Raw genomic sequence first — 22188 nt, 5'->3', positions numbered from 1 at the left:
ACTGTCGTAATCTCTGCTTGGACTTCAAACTACACAAAATTACAATACCAAAAAATGCAAATAAATAAAAATAAAAAGTCAAGAATTAAAAAGAAAACAATTGTACTCAATAATACAGTGCTGTTGTACCTCCTTGTTTAATTCACTGGACTGGAGCAAACAATGCAGCATATTATGAGCAAATGGTAAAGGGTGGACATCTTTTATTCATTTTTCTTTTTTTTTCTTTTTTTGCTAAAGACAGGGATGACTAGGCAGCGGTTGTATATGAGCGTCATTGTTGTCAAGTAAAGGGGGTATTTCACTGACCCGTTTAACCCACAGAGTCAGACTACTGAAGAGGAGTTTGATCATTGTGTTCACAACCTAACACAATACATTAGACCATAAAATACCCAAGTTTCTGTCCTGTTTTGTCTATGGTTCCCTTTAATGCTTTAAGCTCCACCTCAGGCATAAAATGAGTGAATCCGGTCTATAGTTGGATGGGTTTTGCTGCAGTGCAGAATATAACTGCGTGTCTCTGTGCAAGGGATTTATTCTATGCCCATGTAAATGAAGCGCTAACTGCAGTATCAGTCACTGGGGACTTCTCCCTTAAGCACTCAGGGACATTTTTACTTTTTTTTCTGAGAGGATTATGAGGGCAGGCATTGCTCCATACTGGACTAAAACAGAGAATCTCTTACGTCCTTCACTCGATTGTGCTGTATAAAATACGACACAAGCAATAAACAAGAAGCAAGTTTCTATGTAAGCCCTCAAGACAAAGCTGATCTTTCTGACATTTCCACAAATACTATTTGAAATGGAAATTATGAACAGAAATTGATTTAAAAAAAAAAAACTTTCTTTGAGTATGCATGCCAACAGCTTGTTGATAAGCAGTCTATACATCTACCTTCATTACCTTGCCATCTGTTCCTCATGAGAATATACGAGCACAGTGCCATGGAAACCATTATCAAGATGGAGAGGCCTTGTATGGAATGCAGGATTAGGGCAAAGATGTTGTGGACAAAATGGAGTGAAGGACGGTGCAAATGCTGAGGTGTGTTATTTTATATCCTGAGAACAAACTACTGTTTGAGTCCTAGCAATGCCAAGGTCATGGTTCGATTCCAAGGGAATCCACGAACTGATAAAATGTATAGTTGCTTTAGATAAAAGCATCTGCCAAACGCATAAAACGAGACTCAAGGCCTCAACCATTTTCATGCACACAAATAATCAATTTATAATCAGATTGATGGCTCAATCGGACTGAATGAAATTTCTATCTAACTGAAAGGGCTGGTGAAATAATGCGATCAACAGGAAAAATTAAGCATGTTAACACAATCTAGCCTAACTATTTTCTCAATCTGATTGAATAATACCTTCAGTCTCATGATGACTTACAAGCTCATCATGAGACTGAATATTTACTAAATATTCTGACATTAATATCAGCTTTCTTTTTAAATATGTCATCAAGGCAAAAATAACAATTAAACTTACATAGCTCCGACGACATTAGCACAGTGGCTTTCTCCATTTCTGAACACGGCGATTGGGCACTGTGAATGCACTGAAGTTTTGTGTGGAATGTAATTAGGGCTGTAACGATACACCAGACCCACGATTCGAAACCTCGATTCTTTTTGGCAAAAGTAGCCTAATGATTTTGAATATGTCAAATATAGCAAGGATACATTTTAATTGTTTATTAATAAACAAGTGTTTTCTGTGTCAGTGTCTGCAAAGATGAAATTGACGATGCTGACTCGCGATCTTCGCAGTAGGCTACTGAACGCGCCAGAAAGAAATGCACATTCGGATTACATAAGAGAGCAGTCTGTTTTCTTTCGTTTTGAATTGTTCTGTTTAAAAATAGACATTTCAAGCCTACTATAGATATATTTTTCAGGTCTGTGAAGCAAGTAAGGCTACCTTATACGCTGAGTTTCGGTTCATTTATGAGAGGAGCTCCAGTTCACACGCCGGCAATGAAACAATGATTAAAATTAAGATACAATTAATACAAAACGAAATTCACTTTAAAGAAAGGCTTTGTGCTTTCTGTTTGAGGTCTCTGTGAAAGTTTTGAAGCAGTCTTTTAGTGCTGCTTTCAGAGCGGCCACGTCCGTAACGGAGAACTGTCACGTCCGTAACATTGTTTTTTCCTCATAAATGCGAACTGAATATAAAATGAATATGTTATGTTCTGTGGAGAGCCAACCCTTCTTCATCCGGTGGGTAGTATTACTTCTGGTTTGCGCAGTGTAATTCACAGTATTACAAAAAAAATATTTTGCCACCTAAAAGTTAAAGATTTTTTGTCACATCCGTAATAAATGTGTATTTCCCTCATATTAAATATAAAATGCATGTGTAGACTGATATTTTTTGTATACTTTTATTATGAGAGTATGGATATATAAACAGACGTTTCAATATATTGGTATTAAATGCATTCTCTGAGAATTTATATTTCAGGTTTTGACTGCAAATGTCACGTCCATAACGCTGGAATTGCCCAATTTTAAAGAATTTATCCTCAACTAGTTTTATGGTGAAGGTCTACGTATTTTAAAATGTTAACTTAAAATAATACTAATACTAATAGTAATTTAAAGATGTGGTAGCATTAGATCTGGACAGGAAGGATAACTCTGGGTCCTGGGAGTTGGAAGGGGTGTGTCGCGATTCTGCCTTCTCACACCGCGACACAGGTTCGTGGATCTGAGTGTCGCGATTTCGGTTTCATATCGCATATCGTTACAGCCCTACATGTAATGCACATGTAAATGAATATGTGAATTGGATTGCAATGTTTAGGGTTAGGGCTGGAACGAAGTGTTGACGTAATTCCATCACTTACAAAAATCTGTCAATTTGCATGGCTGCGTCAACGTTTCACATTGTTTACGCTCATCCCTGTCATGTTTCATCAAGCATTAAACCACAGAAAATTAGGTTGATCTTTAAAATAATCATTAGAAAATTCGACTAATCATCAATAAAATTAAAAATAAAATCGATAGATTAATTGACTAATTGTAAAAAAAAAAAAAAAAACGATACATTAATCGCTCATCAAAATAATCGTTAGTAACAGTCCTAAATAAAAACAGTTCATTTAAACTTTCAGAATCTGATATTAGATTAGATTAATTCTGACTGATGAAAATTAGTGCATGTTAACATAGGCTACCTAGTGTGGAGACTAAATAAAATGATAAATCTTTTGGTCTGAAACATGATGGCGATCATATAGGGCAACGCAAATTCATGTCATCTGTCATCTCATGCCCTAGCCTGGGAAAACACAGACTACTTCCGGCGAATTTTAATTCTCTCTTCAGGATAGTCTGGAGAAGAGCCCATTCAAACTCATTACTGTGCCGCTGAAATCGCGGCACCAATCAGAAACGTTTGGGGAGGGATTTACATGCAACGCATTCTCATCCTAGGGCGTCATAATACTGACGCTTTTGAAATTTCTTTAATATCCAACGCAAAGGGCACCCTTTTAGCGTCAACATGTGACGCCGTTGCCGCCGTGAAACATCACTCGTTTGAATCATAGACAGTATATAAACAAATCAATTATCGCGTCTGTTTTGAGCGATTTAAACTTACCGTTTTCGTTAAAACCGGAGCAAAGAACAACACTCGAAGCATACGTCATCCCCTTCATCGATCTGATTGGTTTTAAAACTATACAACTGCGCCCAGATGAATTTGAGCTACGTCCGTTGGTGACGCCCCTTTGGAAATGATTTGTATACATAGCTTCCCCAGACCCTATACTCAGTTTCAACTGAGAAGGGTCTGGTTTTAACCAGGCTACTCATGCCCCTTCTTTTCCCTAAAATTCCCATGTCCTCTAGTTCTGAATCAAGTGTGCCGCACAAATCCTGAAAAGTGAAGTCAAAGCGTTTCGATCGCCCCCTGGTGGCTGGCTGCAGTATAAGTCATAAACCCCGCCCTCTCCATGTGATCAAAAGGGACACAATTAATTCAAAGCAATACTAAAAAAATCCAATTTCCTTTAAAAAAAAGGATCCATTGTCCACTGCTTTTTGTCATTTTAGGTAGTTCTTGTCACGTATACGTATATTCAAGTATTCGTTTTTCCCAATAAGTTTGTTATTTGATGCTATTAAAACTAGGTGTAATGCCATGATTGATAGATGTGCTTTGGATTGACGTAATCGGCAACACCCGTTTCTGGGATATTTTGGCTTTATTATTCTGGAGTAGAGATGCGTCATCCATCTTTTTTTACAGTCTATGTTCTGAATAAAATAAGAGAGAAGAAATCCTTTGGATTCCAGATGATGTATTCAAAAGAGGTCAAAAGAACATGTGGAGCTGCCAAAACGAGACACCACGGAGGAGTCTCTCCAGATCACCAGAAACATCATTAGCTAAAACCACTAATGGGCTCTTTACGCGACCCAGCCTGAGCATTCTGTTCGTCTCCTTAAAAAAAATACGGTCAGCCTACCCATGTGTATTATTCAGAGCGCTGTTCATTCACCTCCCATTCATTCTGCCTCACAATACCTCCTATCACTGCCCTGGACATTGCTAATTCATGGTGGTGACATTCATGTCTCTCAGAGTCATTCAGGGATCTCCGTGTCTGTCTTGGCCATTAAAACCGTGTGTCAATAGAGAGTGGGCTCTGTGGCAGAGCAAGAGGAAGCCCCTTTATCCGCCTGCAGAGCTCTCTGTTGTCTTGGCAAGTCAGGTGTTCACTGGCCCATGTGTAAGTAGGTTAATCCCTTCTCTCTATCTCACTCTTTCTGCTCCTGGAACCACTGCTCAGGAGAATAACCTCTCCTTGTTACATGAACTATTCTTAGAACATCACAAATCTCAGATCCACAGAGGATGAGAGATGCTGGCTTGACTTGTGGGATTTCTGCCTTTTGAGAATTAGGGAAGCACAACTGGCTGTTCCTGAGTCTTACGTTTCCTTCTCCAAAACATCAAAGCGTGCAATTAATCTAAACTAATGCATTTTTACGTCTATGGATGAACTAAAAGAGCTTGATTCATTATGATCAATTATTTAATAGTTTCACATAGTGAAATGAAAAAGTTGATGATGGCTTTGGTAAATTATTCCAAACGACATACATACACATTACAAAAATTAAAACCCTTTTCAAGTAAAGGTTATGCAGATTCCCAAATCCCATTTGACTCTACCATTCTGCAAGTCCATGCTCTTATGAACATAATAACATACAGACATCTAGGTCATGCGGACCATTAGCCCATCTGTCTCCGCTTATGTTCCAGTGCATTTGTTGCCTTTTACTAATTAACTGAGGTTGATCTAATTGCAGTTTGACTTGTTTGAGGTTGTTTACAATCTCTGGATATCCCTGAATATATGTGTCAGATATATAATGGAATTTATTGTTGATTTAAAAAAAGATTTATTAATGCATATTTGCATGATAATTATGCACAAACATGCTCACTCCAACCTGTAAATAAGACTTGAACAAAATATTATATGTATTTTATTGCTTGTTTTGTTTAAACTTGTTTGCTTTGTAAAGCACTATATGAAGTAGTAAACATTATAATAGTTAATATTATTAATAATAACAACTATGCCAATTGCATGACATGGCTGGTCATGTGATGTCAATATGGCAGCTAGCTACCATTAAGGGGCAACCGGCTCCATGTAGATTAAAACAGCTAAAACCGATCCTTTCTCAAAAGTGCTGTTATTATTATCTTTATAGCAAAAAATATATATATTGAAGGCTGTAGCGTTTATTTCATGACAAATAAAATTTGATCAAATTCCTATTGACTCATATCAAGCACCCAATTCACTGCACATCCGCGGCTTCAATGACATCAGAGTTATTCAAGAGAATTGCGCCAACACTCCAAATTATTAAGTTTTCTCTTGTGTGCACATTAAAAATGTATATTAAATCCAACGGACCACTTCAAGCTTACATGAAATTCTAGATGAACAAAATTAATTTTTATAAACGCATTACAATAGGCACCAATTGATGAAACCAAGAGAACACAGATTTTCGTTGAAAAATAATATCCTTAACATACGCACAAAACAATAAAACAGCCTTAAAACAGCAGAAATTTCGACTGAAAAGCAGAAACGGATACATACTGTTGTCGAACAATTTAAAGTGTTACTGTTAACAATGGATATATTCATATGACTGTTCATCAGCGCCGCATTCTGTGTATTGTAAATCCATATCTACCGAACCACATGCAACCCAACGGGGACGAACCGGTGCTTCAAACGAGAAAGAGAGTGTCAAGGAGAATTTAGAGGTTGCAGGACAGAAATGAGCGTTAAGTGTGTTTAAAGTGGATCCTCCATTGGATTGGGCTCGTTCAAGCACCGTTATTTGTGTCTTGCACAATAGTGCGAGTTGAGCCTCCCTCATTTAACAGTGAAAGAGCGGCCTTACCTCTTCCAGAACATTGACCGTGTTCCGACAGCTCTGCAAACGGGTGGTGAAGCTTGATGTCGTGGGGGAATTGTAATCCTCCGTCGTCTCCGAGAGAAACTCGGACACGGATATTTGATCCGGCATCCTTGCAAACACAGTCGCCCAATAAAAATGGAGGGGAGAAAAATCACAATAGCACCATGAATTAGACAGGGGTGGTCAAGAACGGAGCGATGTCTCAGATTGGGTAAGGTTGAATGGCAAGGTAATGCGTAAAATGAAAAGAAACGTTGCCAAATGTGTGGCAGACAGTGCCTTTTTCTTCACTGTGCAATTCCCGTCCCTAGAGAGGGTCGCTGTGTGTGTAATTTCCACGTCTTTCCTCTTCCCCTGTCTTAATTATCCACTTGCATCTACATAAAACGGTTCAGGCTCCTCTCCTTGTTCTCCCAATGTAAGATACAAGATGCTGGTTTAAAATGTCCTCATTCCACAATTTAGCTTTAAAATAGTATGATAATTTGAGTATTTCCTTAAATTATTGTTGTTCCGGTTTCGGAAGCGGTTTCATTCTGTTTTCCCTTTCTCTTTCCTCCGTTTTCCCCCCCGTCCTGACGGTCTGAGCTCCCTGACACCAGCGCGTGCACGCACGCTCATCTCCTCCCACCATTGATGACGGGATAAACAAGAGGAGAAACCGCGCATGCGTCAGAAGGCTTAACATTAGCAGCTTTATAATATATATATATATATATATATATATATATATATATATATATATATATATATATATATATATATATATATATATATATATATATATATATATAATCAAGAAGTCAAACCAAATGAATAAATAAATGAGTATGGTTTTAATAATAATCATAATAATAAAGAATTAAATAAACGCAAGCATAAAAATAAGAAATTATTGGTAAAATGAATTAGTATGTTCATATTATGTTAGTATTAGTAAAAAAAATATCCAGAACTTAATTGTGCAAAAATAAAAAAGGGTCCAGTTGGGTCATTTATTTGTGCATTATAGGTTATATTTCTTATTATTCCATTCATAGTATAGCTATTGTCTATACAGTGATTTATTTATTTTTTATTTATTTTTTTGCCCTAATGCGGATATCTTGGGTCATTTATTTATGATTTTTTTCCTAATACTGATATACAGAACACATCCAGAATTTACAGTTTCATGCACTGAAGCAAGAAATGTTTAAGATGCAGTCAAGGTCACGTTAAATACAGTTATGACAGTCAGTCATTTGTTTATTATGCTGTTATAATACAGCACGTAATAATCATGTAATAATGGTTTGACTCAAATGTACACATTTTTACTTTGTAGGAACTTCAGCTCAGCACATAGGCGCAAAGCTTTTTTTTTGTTTTATAGTATATCTCAGTTTCTTGCACTGCAACATTATTACACATCATTTGTGACGAGAGGGGGCATCCAAAGAGGCTGGTGCCCAGGGCCTCACAGGACCACAATCTGTCCATGGGGGCATGAACCAGTTTAAGAGTTCAGGTAGTTAATTGATTAAACTTAAAAATAGTTTTACTACTCTGCTGTAAATTGAGGAGTGTTAGTATAGACTGATGTGCAAATCTGGAGTCAGAGAAATCTCACTTAGAAGCACATATGATGTGCAGATGGAATATTCAGTGGTATAACATAAAAAAGCGATGAGCAGTGCATTTTCTACTCACCGACTCCATAAAGAATCCCTGGAGGAAAAACTTGATAAACGCGAGGATGAGGACCTCATCTTTGTAGTCACCTCAATAAAACAGCCTCAAATTGAGACAATAAAAATGCATTAATATCAGTGTGAGGAGAAAATGTCAACTACATTTGATCCCAGTTGGAAAATCCAGCTTAAGCTAGTGGCTGGTTTCTGGTCCAGGCTGTTAGACCAATTTTGGGCCATCAACAAAACCAGTATATTTAACTGGTCAATCTTTTAACATGCTAGTTGGTCAACCAGCTGCATTTTGCAAGACACAACTTCCCCAGTTTAAGCTGTTTTTTCCAGAGAAGTAAATATTTCAATAGTTAAGTGCGATTCTCATCTTTCCAAGGAAAAATGCAATCCCTAAAAATAAGCCTCTCCTGAAGTTTCTGTTTGCTGCCGAGTGCTGACATCACATTTGTCTAAACAAATTTTGCCACTCAGGGAAAAAAGCCACGCCTTATAATAACTTACCGAGGCAACTGCGGTTTCACTCCGTATTAATAGATTAAAAAGTACTTGAAAAACCGATTGTGCGTAGAGCTCCGTGTTTCCAAGTGGCATCATATTCACTGCATTGTGCTCAATCCAGCGCGCGGACATTACGGGCTGAAATCACATGCCGCTACAGTTACAATGAGCTGGAATGCGCGCATTGATCTGCCCCATCTGGAGCTGCTGGACAGGAAGCGAAAATCAAGCATGTGGGCTGGAGGGGGCCGGAGGAGGGAATCCTGCACAGGACCACAACTAATGGCAGGAACTGGGAACGCTTAACTTTTAAATGGAAATCTGATACCGCCGGCGAAATGAAGGCGTTATGCAGTATTAAATTCAGCCTCACTGACAGAAATGACAAACTCGTTCTCTGAGAATGCTGATCAGCAATGGTACTCACTCAGAGTAATAATCAAAGTATATTAAGGTCATCAGACACAAGAATTTAAATTAAATGAATAAAGAAATCAAGTTTGTTAAAAATGTATCATTTTTAATTACTTTAAACGTATTTGGAAAACAGCTACAATAAATAGTAACTGCATGTCAAATTAAGTCAAATGTTTTTGTTTTTTTGTTGTTTTTTTGCAAATGTTTTAAATCAAGCAAAGATCAAATCAGCATCCTCCATCTCCTTGAAGTTCAATATGTATTATTTAATTCATATATTATTATATGAATATACATATTTATTATATATGAAGTCCTTCACGGAATATATAATATAGAATTATTTTTTGAACTATTCGTTTTTAAGTTTATTATTATTATAAAAAATTTGAAGTATGAAATCTAGCATTTCTATATTAAAGGTCTCTGGGTTGGTTAAAAGTCTGGATCTGTAAAGGTTGAAAATTGTTGCTTTTAAATGCATCGGTCATGTTTTTACAACACTGGATTGAATCATTTGGCACATTGGTACACGCTCTCATCCACATACTAAAAGTCTCCTAGTAAAACAGTAATAAATATCACTATATTGCGATGCTATTTTAATGTATCTGAAAATGGCCAATTAAGTACAAGAGGGGAAAAAGTGCATTTATTATGGAGGATCTGCAACAGAACGTTCTAAACAAGACTTGAGCAGCTCGTATAGTCCTCAGAGCTCCAGCAACTAGCTGAGGCAAACAAATATAAACAGGAGAACAGGGGATTTCATCTCCATTCCAAAGTCTTTTAACCCTAACATCCACCTCCAAGCAACCCTGATACTTTCCAAACTTATAAAAGCTCAACTGGCTTTGAACAAATTATTTTCAAGTTAAAATAAAAAGAACAAAAAACAGCCAACACAGATTTTAATAACACACCTATATAAAGGCAATAAAAATTGATGCGATTACCACACATGTAACATATCTCCGTTAAAAGAAAAAACAACAAAGAAAGTTGTCCGATTGACTAAGTCTGTTGCATGGACGTGGTGATGGGGAGAGCTGTTGGCCCCCATATTGTCTCTTGCCCTGTAAAGATAGGGAGCAAGATTACTGCATGCTGTGAGCTCACAGCTACCGAACCCCCTCCCTGTTTTATGGGAAGGGTATTACGAGGGGGCGTGTCCGGCACAGCCCCCTCTAAGAGGGGGTGGGACAGGTTAGTCTGAATCAGAGTCACTGCTATCTTCTGATGATGAGCTGCTGGAGCCGTCTGACCGGTCATCATCATCATCGTCGTCATCTTCATTCTGTGTGTCATGTGTCAATGTTAGAAAAAAATGAATACCGACAATAATAATAAAAGAGCAGATTTTCAAAAAAATTTACAAAAGGAAAATTAACCTCGTCATCTTCGTCATCATCATCATCACTATCAGTGCTGCCAGATGACTCATCATCTTCATCCTCCGAGTCTGAAGTGTCTGTTTTGTCATCATCGTCATCGGAGTCCGACGTGTCCTGCTGGAAACCAAGAGTCACATATCTTTCAAACAAGCAGCTATGCATGTGTATCACTGTATTTGTTTGTGTACACACCAACAAACACACACACCATCAGCACACATCAATTAGCAAACTTTAAGATGATTAACACCCTAAGACACTTCATACTGAGTCCACAGCCTGTGTGGGTGAGTTGCCCAGAGAGAGCGGGCGTTACCTTGGCCCGGTACGCCATGGAACGCTTGCCCCCCCCAAGACCCACCGTCGCGGCTCTGGCACCTACCGCCTTCGCCTTGGTGACTCGGACTTTCGCCCCAGGACCTCGTGCTTTTGTCGTGCTTCGCCGTTTCTATGAGGGCAAAGAGAAGGTGGGGTAGGGGGTGCAAGGACAGAGCAGCACAGGAAAAAAAAACACGTTCAAGCTTAAGCAATGATTATTAGGCCCACAGTACAGCCCTAAGAACATTATCCATTCAAGTCATGTTAGTTTGAGCCGAGAGACGTATGTGATTCTGAATTGACAGAAAGGAAATAATAAAGCCACATGTGTTGGCAGGGACAGAAATAGCCTCTATAAGCAAAAATCAATCAACTAAATTAACCAGAGTGCCTCATCTTGCCATGCAGTGCAGAGGGTTACGGCATAGAGAAGAGTAAATCACAATCTCAGCTATAAGAATGCTGTGTGAGAAGTAACTTTGCATTATAAAGCGCAGAATACAGCTGCAAAAATGCACAATTACTTACCGTAGTGGAGAACTCTTTATAAACCGCACGCTCCTGAGGGGACAGTGACTAGGAAAAAAAGCAAAAACGAGAGGGAAATACGTCACTACAAACCTCCAAACTCACATCGTTTACACATTTATTTTTCTAATAAGGTAAAAGACACACAAAAGGAAAATCTTTTAAAAATTTAGTGTGCCAATTTCTTAAAGGGTCAAAAACCCTGAACTAAATTTCCTGAGATTTTAGTATTGTTTAACAGTGTGTTGAACATGATAGAAGGCAATGTTACCATTCGTTAGTTTTAATTGTAGGAGAAAAAGAGTTAATTTTAGTCTTTTTTGCACTATTTTCAACTTCCGGGTTTAAATTCATCTTCGTGTCAATGTCATAGGATGTGAAGTTTTCTTGTACTATTGTACAGTGATGACTCATCAGTGTCTCATAATTATTCATGAGACAGTGTGTCCTTATCCTATGAGAAGACGCATCGTATTAATTATTCACGACAGCACGCATTGATTTCCCATGACAGGCGCTTCAAACAGTGAGATTGCATACGGTAAGTGAAAGATGCACTTACTTCTCACAAAACCATGTATATTGTGTTGCGTGTAATGGTATGGTAAACTGCAGCGTGCGTTTGAGTGAAGCTTTGATGCTTTTAACTCAATGAGAGTGAAATAAAGTCTGAATCTAAGCCGTTGCTGTGTTGTCGGTCTCCCCTCTTCCCCCTCCACTCCGGAGCTTACATTGGTCAACGCACTTTTGTAGCATTTTTCAAAACTGACTGGTGCTGAAACAGGGGGTTTCATGGCCCTTTAAAAGTGTACTCTTTGTATTTATATTTATTCATAAATAACATCTATGTTTTTGCATATTCACACTACATGATATTTTATCTTTGTTAAAATATACAAAATATAATAAGAACAATAACAGATAAAACAAAAGATTATGCCAAACTACTTAAGACATCTTCTTTTAACATCATTCAAAATGAATTTTTATTTAGAAATTGAAAACATGCTCATAATGGTTGAGGTGTAATTCATTTTTAATGTATTTCTGAACTACTTAATATGTAGGACAATAAATTAGCATCATGCCATTGACCCATTAATAAACAAAGTGTATTTGATCTGCAGAACTGGATGATTCAACAAACTTCTTACCTTTACCCAAGCCTCAAGCTCAGCTTTGTACTCTAGCTGTTGTTCCTCCACCTGTTTTTTATATTTGTCTTTCTGGCTCTGACTAAGCTTGTGCCATCGCTTGCCGATCTCCACCATGCGCTCCTTCAGGCTGAAGTGATTCAGCTCACCGTTAGTTAGGAGTTCCTGAGAGAACATTTGATACCCGCTCCTGAGGTTGGAAAGAAAAAGAAGAAAAGTTTTGGTAACACCTTATTTTACACTGTCCTTGTTACATGTACTTACTCTAGTAATAACAGTAAATTGTGTAAGGTAATTAATCACATGCAACTAACCCTAACCCTAATTATATTGTAAGTGCATGTTGTTAATTAATATTACTCAGTAGTTAAATGTGTAGTTACACTGTAACAAGGACACCTTTAAACAAATGTAACCAAAACGTTTTTTTAAAAGAAGGAAAGTCTCTCTGGAAGCAACAAGCTAAAAACGTGACACTTACACCGGGGGCTTCTTGGGCTCGCCATCAAATTTTGGTTTTCTTTGTCCCTGTCCTGACAGAACTGTCCTCATCTCTAAAAGCTCCCTCTGCAGAATAAAAAAAAAAACCAAGAAGAAACATGAGCGAATAGACTTTTTCTATTGATCCTAAACGCAAAGACAACAAGACATAAGACAAGTCTATGTTAAAATGCTCATGAAAACAGATTAGCAGGCTGATAAACCACTGCAAAATAAATCTATATATATATACACACACACAAAAGTTAACATATCAAGATGCCAGGTTCATGAGAATATGGTAGAATGAGTGACAGAACACTAAAATAAAGACATTTAAACATCACTGCAATGATGTTGAGTCACACTGATAAAACAAAAGTGCAAGTTCCACCAACTTCAGCTGGAAACAGCACAAACTAAGCATATGCATATACACACTGAGATACAAAGTGCATCCATTGCAGACTCCTCCACCTCTATACTGGGGAGGAGGAAAGTTAGGGGTGACCAACATTTTGACATTTCTTCAGCACAGGTGAGAAGACAGTGGTCAAAACGTCTGGTCACTGACCACGGTCCGGTACTGAACCTCGTATCGCTTCTGGTCCTCTGCAGCCTTCTTGATCCAAGGAATCTTCTCCTTCTTTTCCATGGCCTTCCAAGCAGTATCCATTGCATTCTGCGCTTTCTTCCGGTCATTCTGTGAAGAGCAGCAGTTTAAGTTTATGGTTTCTAAAAAAGAATGTAGTGGTAGCTCAAGTACTTTGGAAAAGCTGTGCAAAGCAAGCCAATCAGTACAAATATGCTTAACGTGAAGCGTTTTAGACCAATGAGATTTTGCATGATGTCACAGAAAAGTTTAATACAAATTTAGAGGTCTCTTGCTAACTTATGAAAACCATTCATGTTGCTCTTACTCTGTATTTAGCCAGATAGTCTCCTATCACGCTCTGCTGCCACATCTCCTCTGGAGTCTTCGGTGTTTCAGGAAGCCGTGTTTTCTTATTCTTATTATCTCGCTTCTCTTTTGAAAGGCCATGCCCCCATTGATCCAGCTCAGGGTCACGACACCGTTCCTACGGCACAAGAAGAAGAAACTACTGCTCATTCTGATCCAGACAGCATACCACACCACAAGAGCATAACAGCAAGCACGTATATAAACAAGGACATCTTGCACATGCCCACCTTCACACATGGGGATTTGGCCCTCAGGGGGCTGCCTGCACCCCCTATGCTCATCTTGCCTCCCAGCTTCTCCTCTCCACACACACGCTCCCTCTCCTCTTCTGGGAGACTCTGGAGAGAGACGGTGTTTAAGACAAAGTGTCAAAATAAGCAGAGCCTCCCTTGATCAAGAATTCAACGGTATCTGTTTTAATAGCATGAACTTGTGGTGCCTTGTACTTACCTCAATAAACCTCTGAAGGTCAATCTCATACTGTTTCTTTTTCTGTTGAGACAGATAAACACAGATAAACATTGTCATTTTTAGTTATAGCTGAGCCAGTGTTAATGTAACAACTGTGTTATTAAGAATTGATATTTATTATTAACCATGCCTGCTTTGCCAATTAACCCGAGTGTTTACCTTCCCCCTTTGTTAGTTCCAAAATAGTTGTCAATGAAGAATATTTTTTTAAGTTAATTTTCAGTTAACAGGTTTTTTTTAAAGAAATTATACTTTTATTCAGCAAGAATGTATTAAATTGATCAAATGTTACAGTAAAGAAATGTATCATGATTGTATCATATTTCAAATAAATGCTAAAACTTTCTGTTCAAACAATATTGAAAGTTGCATCACTATTTCCACAAAAATATTAAGCAGCACAAAATGAAAAATAAATGTTTCTTGAGCACCCAAACAGCATATTAGAATGACTTCTGAAGGATCATGTGACACTGAAGACTAAACATTCAGCTTTGCCATCACAGGAATAAATTACATTTTAAAATATATTAAAATAGAAAACAGTTATTTTAAATTGTACTAATATTTAACTATATTACTTGTTTACTGTATTTTTGATCAAATACATGTAGCCTTGATAGGCATAAGTCTACCATTTTGGCCATCAGCCACCCCAAAAGGGGTCAGCCAATGGTCAACCACAGAAACCTTTTTGGATAACTATTATTTGATACTGACTTTTACTATTTTCTCTTTTGCTTTAAACAACCGAGAGTAGATGGGTCTACAAGACCTGTTCACATCGTTTCTGGAACATGTCCTTCTCTTTCTGGGTCATCATCTTCCACTGCTTACTGCATAGCACCATTCGCTCCGTGCTTGGCACGTCCTTCATGTTTACCATTAGTTCAGCACAGTACAGCGAATAGCCATTTCTGCAGAACAAAACCATAAAAATATACTTTAAAAAACTGCATATATATATATACAAATACTGCAAATATATAGACAAGAAGAACCACTAGTTGATTTCAAAACGGTCAACAACATTATTTCTAAGTGCAGCATATCTTGGTAAGATAAGTCCGCATAAGCCATGCAAAACATCTAAATTAAGAGATTCCTGAGAAAACCAAATGTTACTTAGCGGTTTAAAACATACGGTGGTGGTTTGGTTGGCCGGCCATCAAACTTGTCCTTGAGCTGCCGTTCAGCCTTGGTTAAAACAGACTTGACGTGCTCATCAGAGTTTGCATCTGGGTGAGCTTCAAAATATACTCTCATGCTTTCCTGAATGAGGAAGTAATATTTCACAAAGTTTACAATGTAATTTATCCCTCTAATCAACAAAGACTGTATCACCTTAGCCTCAGTGAGAACACAAAGCTATACCTCGTAGTGTTTCTGCAGCTCTAGAGCTTTGCTTATCCATTTCAGCCTCTTTTTGTCTGGTAATTGGGACCACTGTCTACGTAATACTTCCTTCAGCTCCTTCTGGCTTACCTACAAGTATCAAACATGGAAAAGTGAGTGTAGGTCCATCCATAAACAGTTGAATATTATGAAATGCGCTCAAAAAGAAGTAAAAACACATAGACTGAATTTTATATAAATAAGTCATAAGCTGGACTTTGATTCAGTTACTCAGTTCTAACTCTTTGTACTTGAGTTGCTATACCAAGACTATATGACCACTAGGGCCTTTTTCCTGCCAAATTTTGTTACCTCTGGGTGAATTTTCATGTAGGCTTTCTTCTCATGGTTGTACCATAGCTGCTGAGGGGTCTTGGGCTTCTCTGGGAGGTCTGACTTCTTTCTCTCCTCTATTAAATCTGGGTGGTCCTCCCTAAAAACAATAGAAGCTTCACACTGAATCACCAGTACAAAAAACTGACATACTTGTGTTAGGTATTTATGTGCAGAGGAACGTGGACACTAACTTGAATCGTGCCATGTTCTTCTCAAAAGATTCTTTCTCTCTCTGGAATTCTTGAATGTACTTGAGCTGACAAAAGTTATAGTGCAAATGTAAAAGCAAAACAGATGACCTTCAAAAGTAATATTTACAAGAACTTTATGAGAAAAACAGCTCAGATCTTTGAAAAGAATGAAATTCTACAAACACCAGCACTTCACATACTGTATAGTAGAACAGTACATACCAAAGCACTGGACTTTTTTTAATGAACAACAACAATTTAGGTTAAAATTTATGGGAATGTACAAAATAATGTTTATATTACCATTAGGTTACCATTTCTGTTACATTTTTCACTACTGTTAATTTTTTTTTGCCATTTAAAATGTTCTGCAGTGAGAAATGTTTTTTAAGTAAAAATATTCTCAATTGATGTGAAATTATAAAAGTGTTCTTTTAGTATTATTTATATAATATTTTAGTATTTATTCATATTTAGAATTAGCTTTTATTTAGTATCTTTTTTATTTTATTTTCTCGATAGCTTTAATTAATTTTATTTCAGTTTTAGCTAAAAAAAAATAAAACGTATTTATTTCAGATAGTTACATGGCAGTATTTCTATTTTTTATTTTTACTTTTTTTAAATTAAGTTTAAGCTATTCATCCAATATATTTATACTTGAATATAGTTATATGCATAATAATAAGAAAAGAATGAGGAAAATACATTCTTCGAGTGCAATAGTCAGAAGTTTCAAGTAAAGCATGTCAACACTGAAGGACAACTAAACTTCCCAAAAGTATTTCATGTCAACTACCCACAAAAACTAACCTTTTTCTTTTCAGGAAGCTCTTTGTATTTTTTGGACAGAATCTTGGTGAGATCCAAGTTGCTCATCTCGGGGTGGATTTTTGCATACTTGGCTCGCTTCTCCATAAAGAAGCGAAAGTAGGGAGTAAGGGGTTTCTTTGGGAAGTCTGGATGTGTCTAAACAGAGTTAAATGCATAAACACTATGAAAACGCTCTATTAGTTGACACAACACATCAGGGTAAAACATGAAATTTGATTAGGATAAAAGAGATATTAAGAACTTTTGATATCTTCACATTCTCACCTTCAATTTTTTCCCCTTATAAGGGTTCTTCACATATTCAATAGCATCAACAATGAGCTCTGTCATCGTTCTGTATTTACGTACCTAGGGTGGGAAAATGATTAAATCAACTCCGTTTGATTTAAGGCAAATAATAATTTTAATGTTCTGCTATTATTGTGCCAGCAAAGTTCAAAGTAAAATAATCTTTACATGAACAATCTAAACAGAATGTCTTTCACATAAACGCCTATCAGTGTTATTTGGAAAACAGGCACATTATTGCTTTAGCTCACTGGAATTTGGCTCACCTCTGTGGAAACTTTCTGCCATTTCTGCTTACACATGTCTCCAGTGAAAGCCCCAAACCCCACCTTCTCCCAGTCAAAATGAGACTCTGTGGTTTTATACTTCATTGTGTCTCCATCAGGTAACAAACTGCGTATCCTCTCCAGCAGTGTCATGCAGTCCTCTTTGCTCCATGTATCTGCATCTAACAAAAACCAACACCAAAGCGTTGAATGAACAAAAACAAAGGGTGTTTTTAATGCTGACAAAAGCAGTGTAATTGTTGTGTGTCTGTGTGAATATGTCCTTTATTGACAGCGTGCGAGCGTACTTGACTCAATTTTGATTCGTCCTGTCTGGGTGCCAGACACACTGGTGCTGCCATTCATGATGACAGAATTCACCAATCTCCACCTTGACACTTCACTGGCCAAGTGGCTGCATAGAGAGAGAGCGAGAGAGAGAGAGATTATTTATTATATAGTATTATATTGTATATTAGGCTAGTACATTTTTATGAGATATTAATACATATCCCTTGAACTGTTACTGAACTGTTGCATTTTCTTTCTTGTTTAGCAACAACTGCTTTTTAACTTTTCATATGTAATAACTAGTCAAAATTAGTTTAATTAAAAATGTAAGATTTCAAATGTTACTAGCAACAATTGGAATACACATTCTAATAAACAGGTACCAGTGTTTATTCAATTAGTGTTAGGAGAACTGGTAGAGATACTGATAATCTGAATTGTTACAAGTAACTAAAGAATAAGCACTAGAACCACATGAATAGTAAATTGTAATATACAAATACTAGTCGGAAGAGAATAGCGGATATCTATGGAAGCTTGTTTCCACCACAGAATAAAAAATAAAAAAAGGTAATTGCGACTTTTTCTCAGAATTGCGAGTTTACATCTCGCAATTCTTTTTATCTCAGAATTGTGTGATATAAAGTAACAATTGCAAGTTGTAAAGTCAGAATTGCGTGATATAAAGTTGCAATTGTGTGTTTTAAAGTCAGAAATGCGTGATATAAAGTCGCAATACAATTGTGTGTTATAAAGTCAAAATAGCGAGATATAAACCTCGCAATTGCGAGAAAAAAGTACGAATTGCAAGTTTGATCGCAATTCTGACTTTATTTCTCAGAAATGCAAGATAAAAAGTCAAAATTGCAAGAATTGTAAACTCGCAATTGTGACATAAAAAGTCACAATTATACTTTAAAAATGTTTTATTCTGTGGCAGAAACAAGCTTCCATAAATATCTCCTTCCATAAATATCTCCTCGGATCCTTATACAATTCAAAAGTAAAATATGTAATATGTTACCAGTAACTATGGAATAGTTACTTGTCTTTATTGAGCGTCTAATAACAAAGAAATAAGTACTAGAATTTAATAACACACTTATGACTAATTGAATAAATACTAGTCACAACTGGAGTAAATACATAAACACTAGTATCTAAAGAACAGGTTCTAGTGAAAATGAAAATGAATGATACTAGTCACTACTATATTAATAGCAAATAAGTACAGTAAACATAAAAGTAACAGATGCTAGTTAGTTAAGAAATAAATGTTAAAAAAAAGCTTGCCATATTAATGGAAATAAGCCAAATTTGTTCTCATAAACTCATATCGTAAAATTAAAATCAATAAAACAGTCTGTACAGAGCAGTGTTACTTTGGTATTAGGCTATTTGTATAGTATTAGAATTAATATTTTGAAGTAGCTTTTTATTTTTGAATAGTTTTAGTTAACAAGAACAACACTGGCACATAGGAACGTAATGAAAGGGAATGTTTAATTAATGTATTAAACAACTGATTCGATTTTATTATTATTATTGTAAATGGTCGTCTAATTGTGAACGATTAATGAAATGCACTGGATGTCATCACTGCCACCCAGAGGAACATAATGTGCCCATGCCCCGCCTCTGGAGCACTTCGACACGGACGCGTCATCACGCCGTGGCCATACCAGTGCACCAGCGGTGGCGAGCGGCGAGAAACCTTGACGGGATGCTATGATCGCATATTTCCAACGCCTATACATGACCAAGCCGCGATTTTCATCTTGGTTCACTTAGAGCGACCGGCTAAACCAGAAAGGACCGACAACTATCCGAGACTGCTTCACGATTCATGCCACGGTTTGAGGATGCGAGAGAAACGCACGTACTTGGTTGTCGGGGGTCATCTTGGCAAGGAACGGCAGGAAAGACTTGGCTTTGGGATTATGTAACCACGAGCAGCGAGACGCGAGGACAAACACGACCCTTGCTCGAGCGCATCAGTGTCCGCGGAAGTCTCGGTCTCTCCTCCCGTTCTCCGCGAGCGCTCACTGTTTACATTCTGCCAGTGCAGCACATTCATAGGCGAGTACTTCAATAAACGCATAAAGATAGTAGACATTTTATTTTCTGATCCGTAAAAGATATGACATACAATTCAACACATAGTATGGTTTGCTTCAGCATCTATTTAAACGTTTAACTGATTTTATAATATATTCTCGTGTAATTCGTGTTTATTTCAAATTTAATAACAACGAACAAACTTTAAGTCCAGTGTTTCACTGGCATGCTTACTTGCATGTTTATATCTTGCGTGATAAATTACAATTCTTATGTTGAGGAAAGGCTCGCATGTATACTTTTACTTTACCAGTATCACAATATTTACTGTCTTGTATCATAAGCTATGTTATATATCATGTCATGTATCGCAAAATCACCGAGAAGTGTCACTGATGCACCTCGCACGTGCCCGCGTTCCTCTCGAGCTGTGTGTCTCGCTGCGCGCCCGCACGAGGCGCCGGTTTCCCGGTTACAGTGTCATCCCCGCCCGCGCGCAAGGTCAACTGAGCCAAAAAGGCTAAAAACGCAAAAATGTTATTCTTTCTGCAATGTTCGAGTCTCTCTATGAACAATAAACCTCAATAGTCGTGTTATGTTCAAGAAGTATTGCACTAATAATCACTTAGACCAAAAGTATGACAAAACTGTCCAAAAATACATTGAGTTATACTAAAAGTACGGTCAATAACAAAGTTTCCGCCTACTTGCTTTAATAATTCGTGCGAAGCTCACTATAACTGATTAAATGAATGAGTGTAAAATACGTTAACTTTAGTGCACCGACCGTTAGTCTGTTTGCAACCCCGGTAATGGCGTCTTTATTCCGGCAGGAGTCACCACGCAGCTTCCGCTGGCACGAACGCCTCAGCTAGCGCGCGAGCTACTGGGGAAAGTACGACGAATAGCGCTTACGCCGATTAAAAATGCGAATCGATGTCTTTATATACGCATAGCAGTTGCATCCTTGCTGAAAATTCAGGTGTATTTGCATGCAGATTTTTTTTGTTTGTTTGTTTTTGCAGGGATTGTGACAATATCATAAAATGCATTATTTCACTATAAAATCAATTTTGTCATGAATAAAATACTTAAATGTTTAATTCTGGTGACATTAAATATCAGTTGAATAATACAATGTTTCGGCGAATCAGAATTAAAAATAGAGGTATGAGCGGGCGCTTGTGCCTTCTCTCGCCCCAGAGCTCTCACTGCAGAGCCGCCATGAATGTTACAAAGACTCGGGGACGAGATAATTGAAAACCGTTCCAAACGGGCTCAAAAATTATCAAATCTCTTACCTTTTTCAATATTCCGGCACGGATGTGCTTATTAATTAGCGATGTGTTCGTGTTAAACGATTTTATTGTATTTAAGTATCTGTTTTTTAGCCGTAAACCCCGGGGAGTCAAGTCGAAACGAATCCGACAAAAGGAGCGTCTGGTTCGGTATGAAACTCCGCCCAGCGCCGCAGGGGGAGGAACTCCGAGGGAAAACATGCGAGAAAAAAAGGCGGAGGCTAAAACTTAAAAATAATATTTATTTTTAACATTGATACATTTCTAAATTATATTAATACAATTGTTTATGTATTTTTCAACATTTTAAAGGTCGACTTTCTCAAGCTTTAAACTCGCAAAACCAAAGTAGGCTAGTAATCTACCGTACATGCATCTAACAACCATAAACTACGTTAATATTAGTTCACAATTGCTATATAGCTCTCTTTTTATGGCTGGCCATTTAACAGGACAAAATATCTACTGGTTGCCATGTAAAAGAGGAGTCTTTGCCAACCCTGCAACTACTTCAAGTGCGAAACCGATTGGTTTGGGTGCCCACATTCATTCTGCTGCCGCGGAGACTCACACGGCCTCCGCGCTCCAGAAATCTCGTCTCTGCAGCCCAAAAACAGTCGGTTCCAATTAGTGTGTTGAGTTTATCTTCATATGTTTGCAGAGACGCTGGTGCCTGCTTGTGAATCACTGTCACAGTCGGGCACCGATTTCCCTCAGCCTTAGTAAAAGTGCCATTGACTGTATCTCGCTCTCTCATGCTCTCTGATTGTACACACAATCGTCACGATATTTCTTTATGTGAAACTGACCAATGGCAGGAGGAAAGGAGGAGAC

The 22188-nt window shown here is 37.6% G+C and overlaps 2 protein-coding genes across 6 annotated transcripts in view; both read right to left on the bottom strand.

Moving 5' to 3' along the window:
- Positions 1-8236, bottom strand: part of asap1a (ArfGAP with SH3 domain, ankyrin repeat and PH domain 1a) — a gene marked incomplete at its 5' end in the record, with an annotated part of 57946 nt that extends 49710 nt beyond the window's left edge. For both annotated transcript variants that reach the window (XM_081374716.1, XM_081374717.1), the window contains 2 exons: positions 6468-6594; positions 8178-8236. In XM_081374716.1, the coding sequence (XP_081230842.1) occupies positions 6468-6594; positions 8178-8236 (186 nt within the window). The remainder of the gene's footprint in view (positions 1-6467; positions 6595-8177) is intronic.
- A 1482-nt stretch (positions 8237-9718) lies between these two features.
- Positions 9719-21498, bottom strand: ubtfl (upstream binding transcription factor, like). 4 transcript variants are annotated; one of them, XM_081373967.1, is made up of 20 exons: positions 21358-21498; positions 18016-18122; positions 17708-17889; positions 17418-17501; positions 17133-17288; positions 16320-16384; positions 16105-16225; positions 15772-15882; positions 15542-15669; positions 15173-15314; positions 14377-14418; positions 14154-14264; positions 13883-14041; positions 13537-13665; positions 12964-13049; positions 12483-12672; positions 11329-11376; positions 10799-10930; positions 10480-10599; positions 9719-10385 (listed from the first exon to the last, which is right to left on the bottom strand). In XM_081373967.1, exons 2-20 carry the CDS (start codon positions 18071-18073, stop codon positions 10296-10298), a joined length of 2154 nt encoding a protein of 717 aa, XP_081230093.1. In that variant the 5' UTR covers positions 18074-18122; positions 21358-21498; the 3' UTR covers positions 9719-10295. The 4 variants fall into 4 exon arrangements, with proteins under 4 accessions (XP_081230093.1, XP_081230094.1, XP_081230095.1 ...); XM_081373968.1 differs by having other exon boundaries at positions 10480-10596; XM_081373969.1 differs by having other exon boundaries at positions 13555-13665.
- Between the last annotated feature and the right edge of the window lie 690 nt (positions 21499-22188).

The sequence above is a fragment of the Scardinius erythrophthalmus genome (assembly GCF_964197995.2).
Source record: "Scardinius erythrophthalmus genome assembly, chromosome: 9".
NCBI classification, from domain to species: Eukaryota; Metazoa; Chordata; class Actinopteri; order Cypriniformes; family Leuciscidae; genus Scardinius; species Scardinius erythrophthalmus.
This window is presented reverse-complemented; position numbering and strand designations above follow the sequence as displayed.

Bases quoted from the DNA above. Each gene is read 5' to 3' on its own strand.
- ubtfl (XM_081373967.1), bottom strand. From the start codon at position 18,073: ATGAATGGCAGCACCAGTGTGTCTGGCACCCAGACAGGACGAATCAAA. The intron at 17,890-18,015 runs GTACGCTCGCAC...GGTTTTTGTTAG, and splicing joins ACGAATCAAAATTGAGTCAA to ATGCAGATACATGGAGCAAA. The intron at 14,042-14,153 runs GTGGGCATGTGC...CTTGTGCCGTAG, and splicing joins CCAAATCCCCATGTGTGAAG to GAACGGTGTCGTGACCCTGA.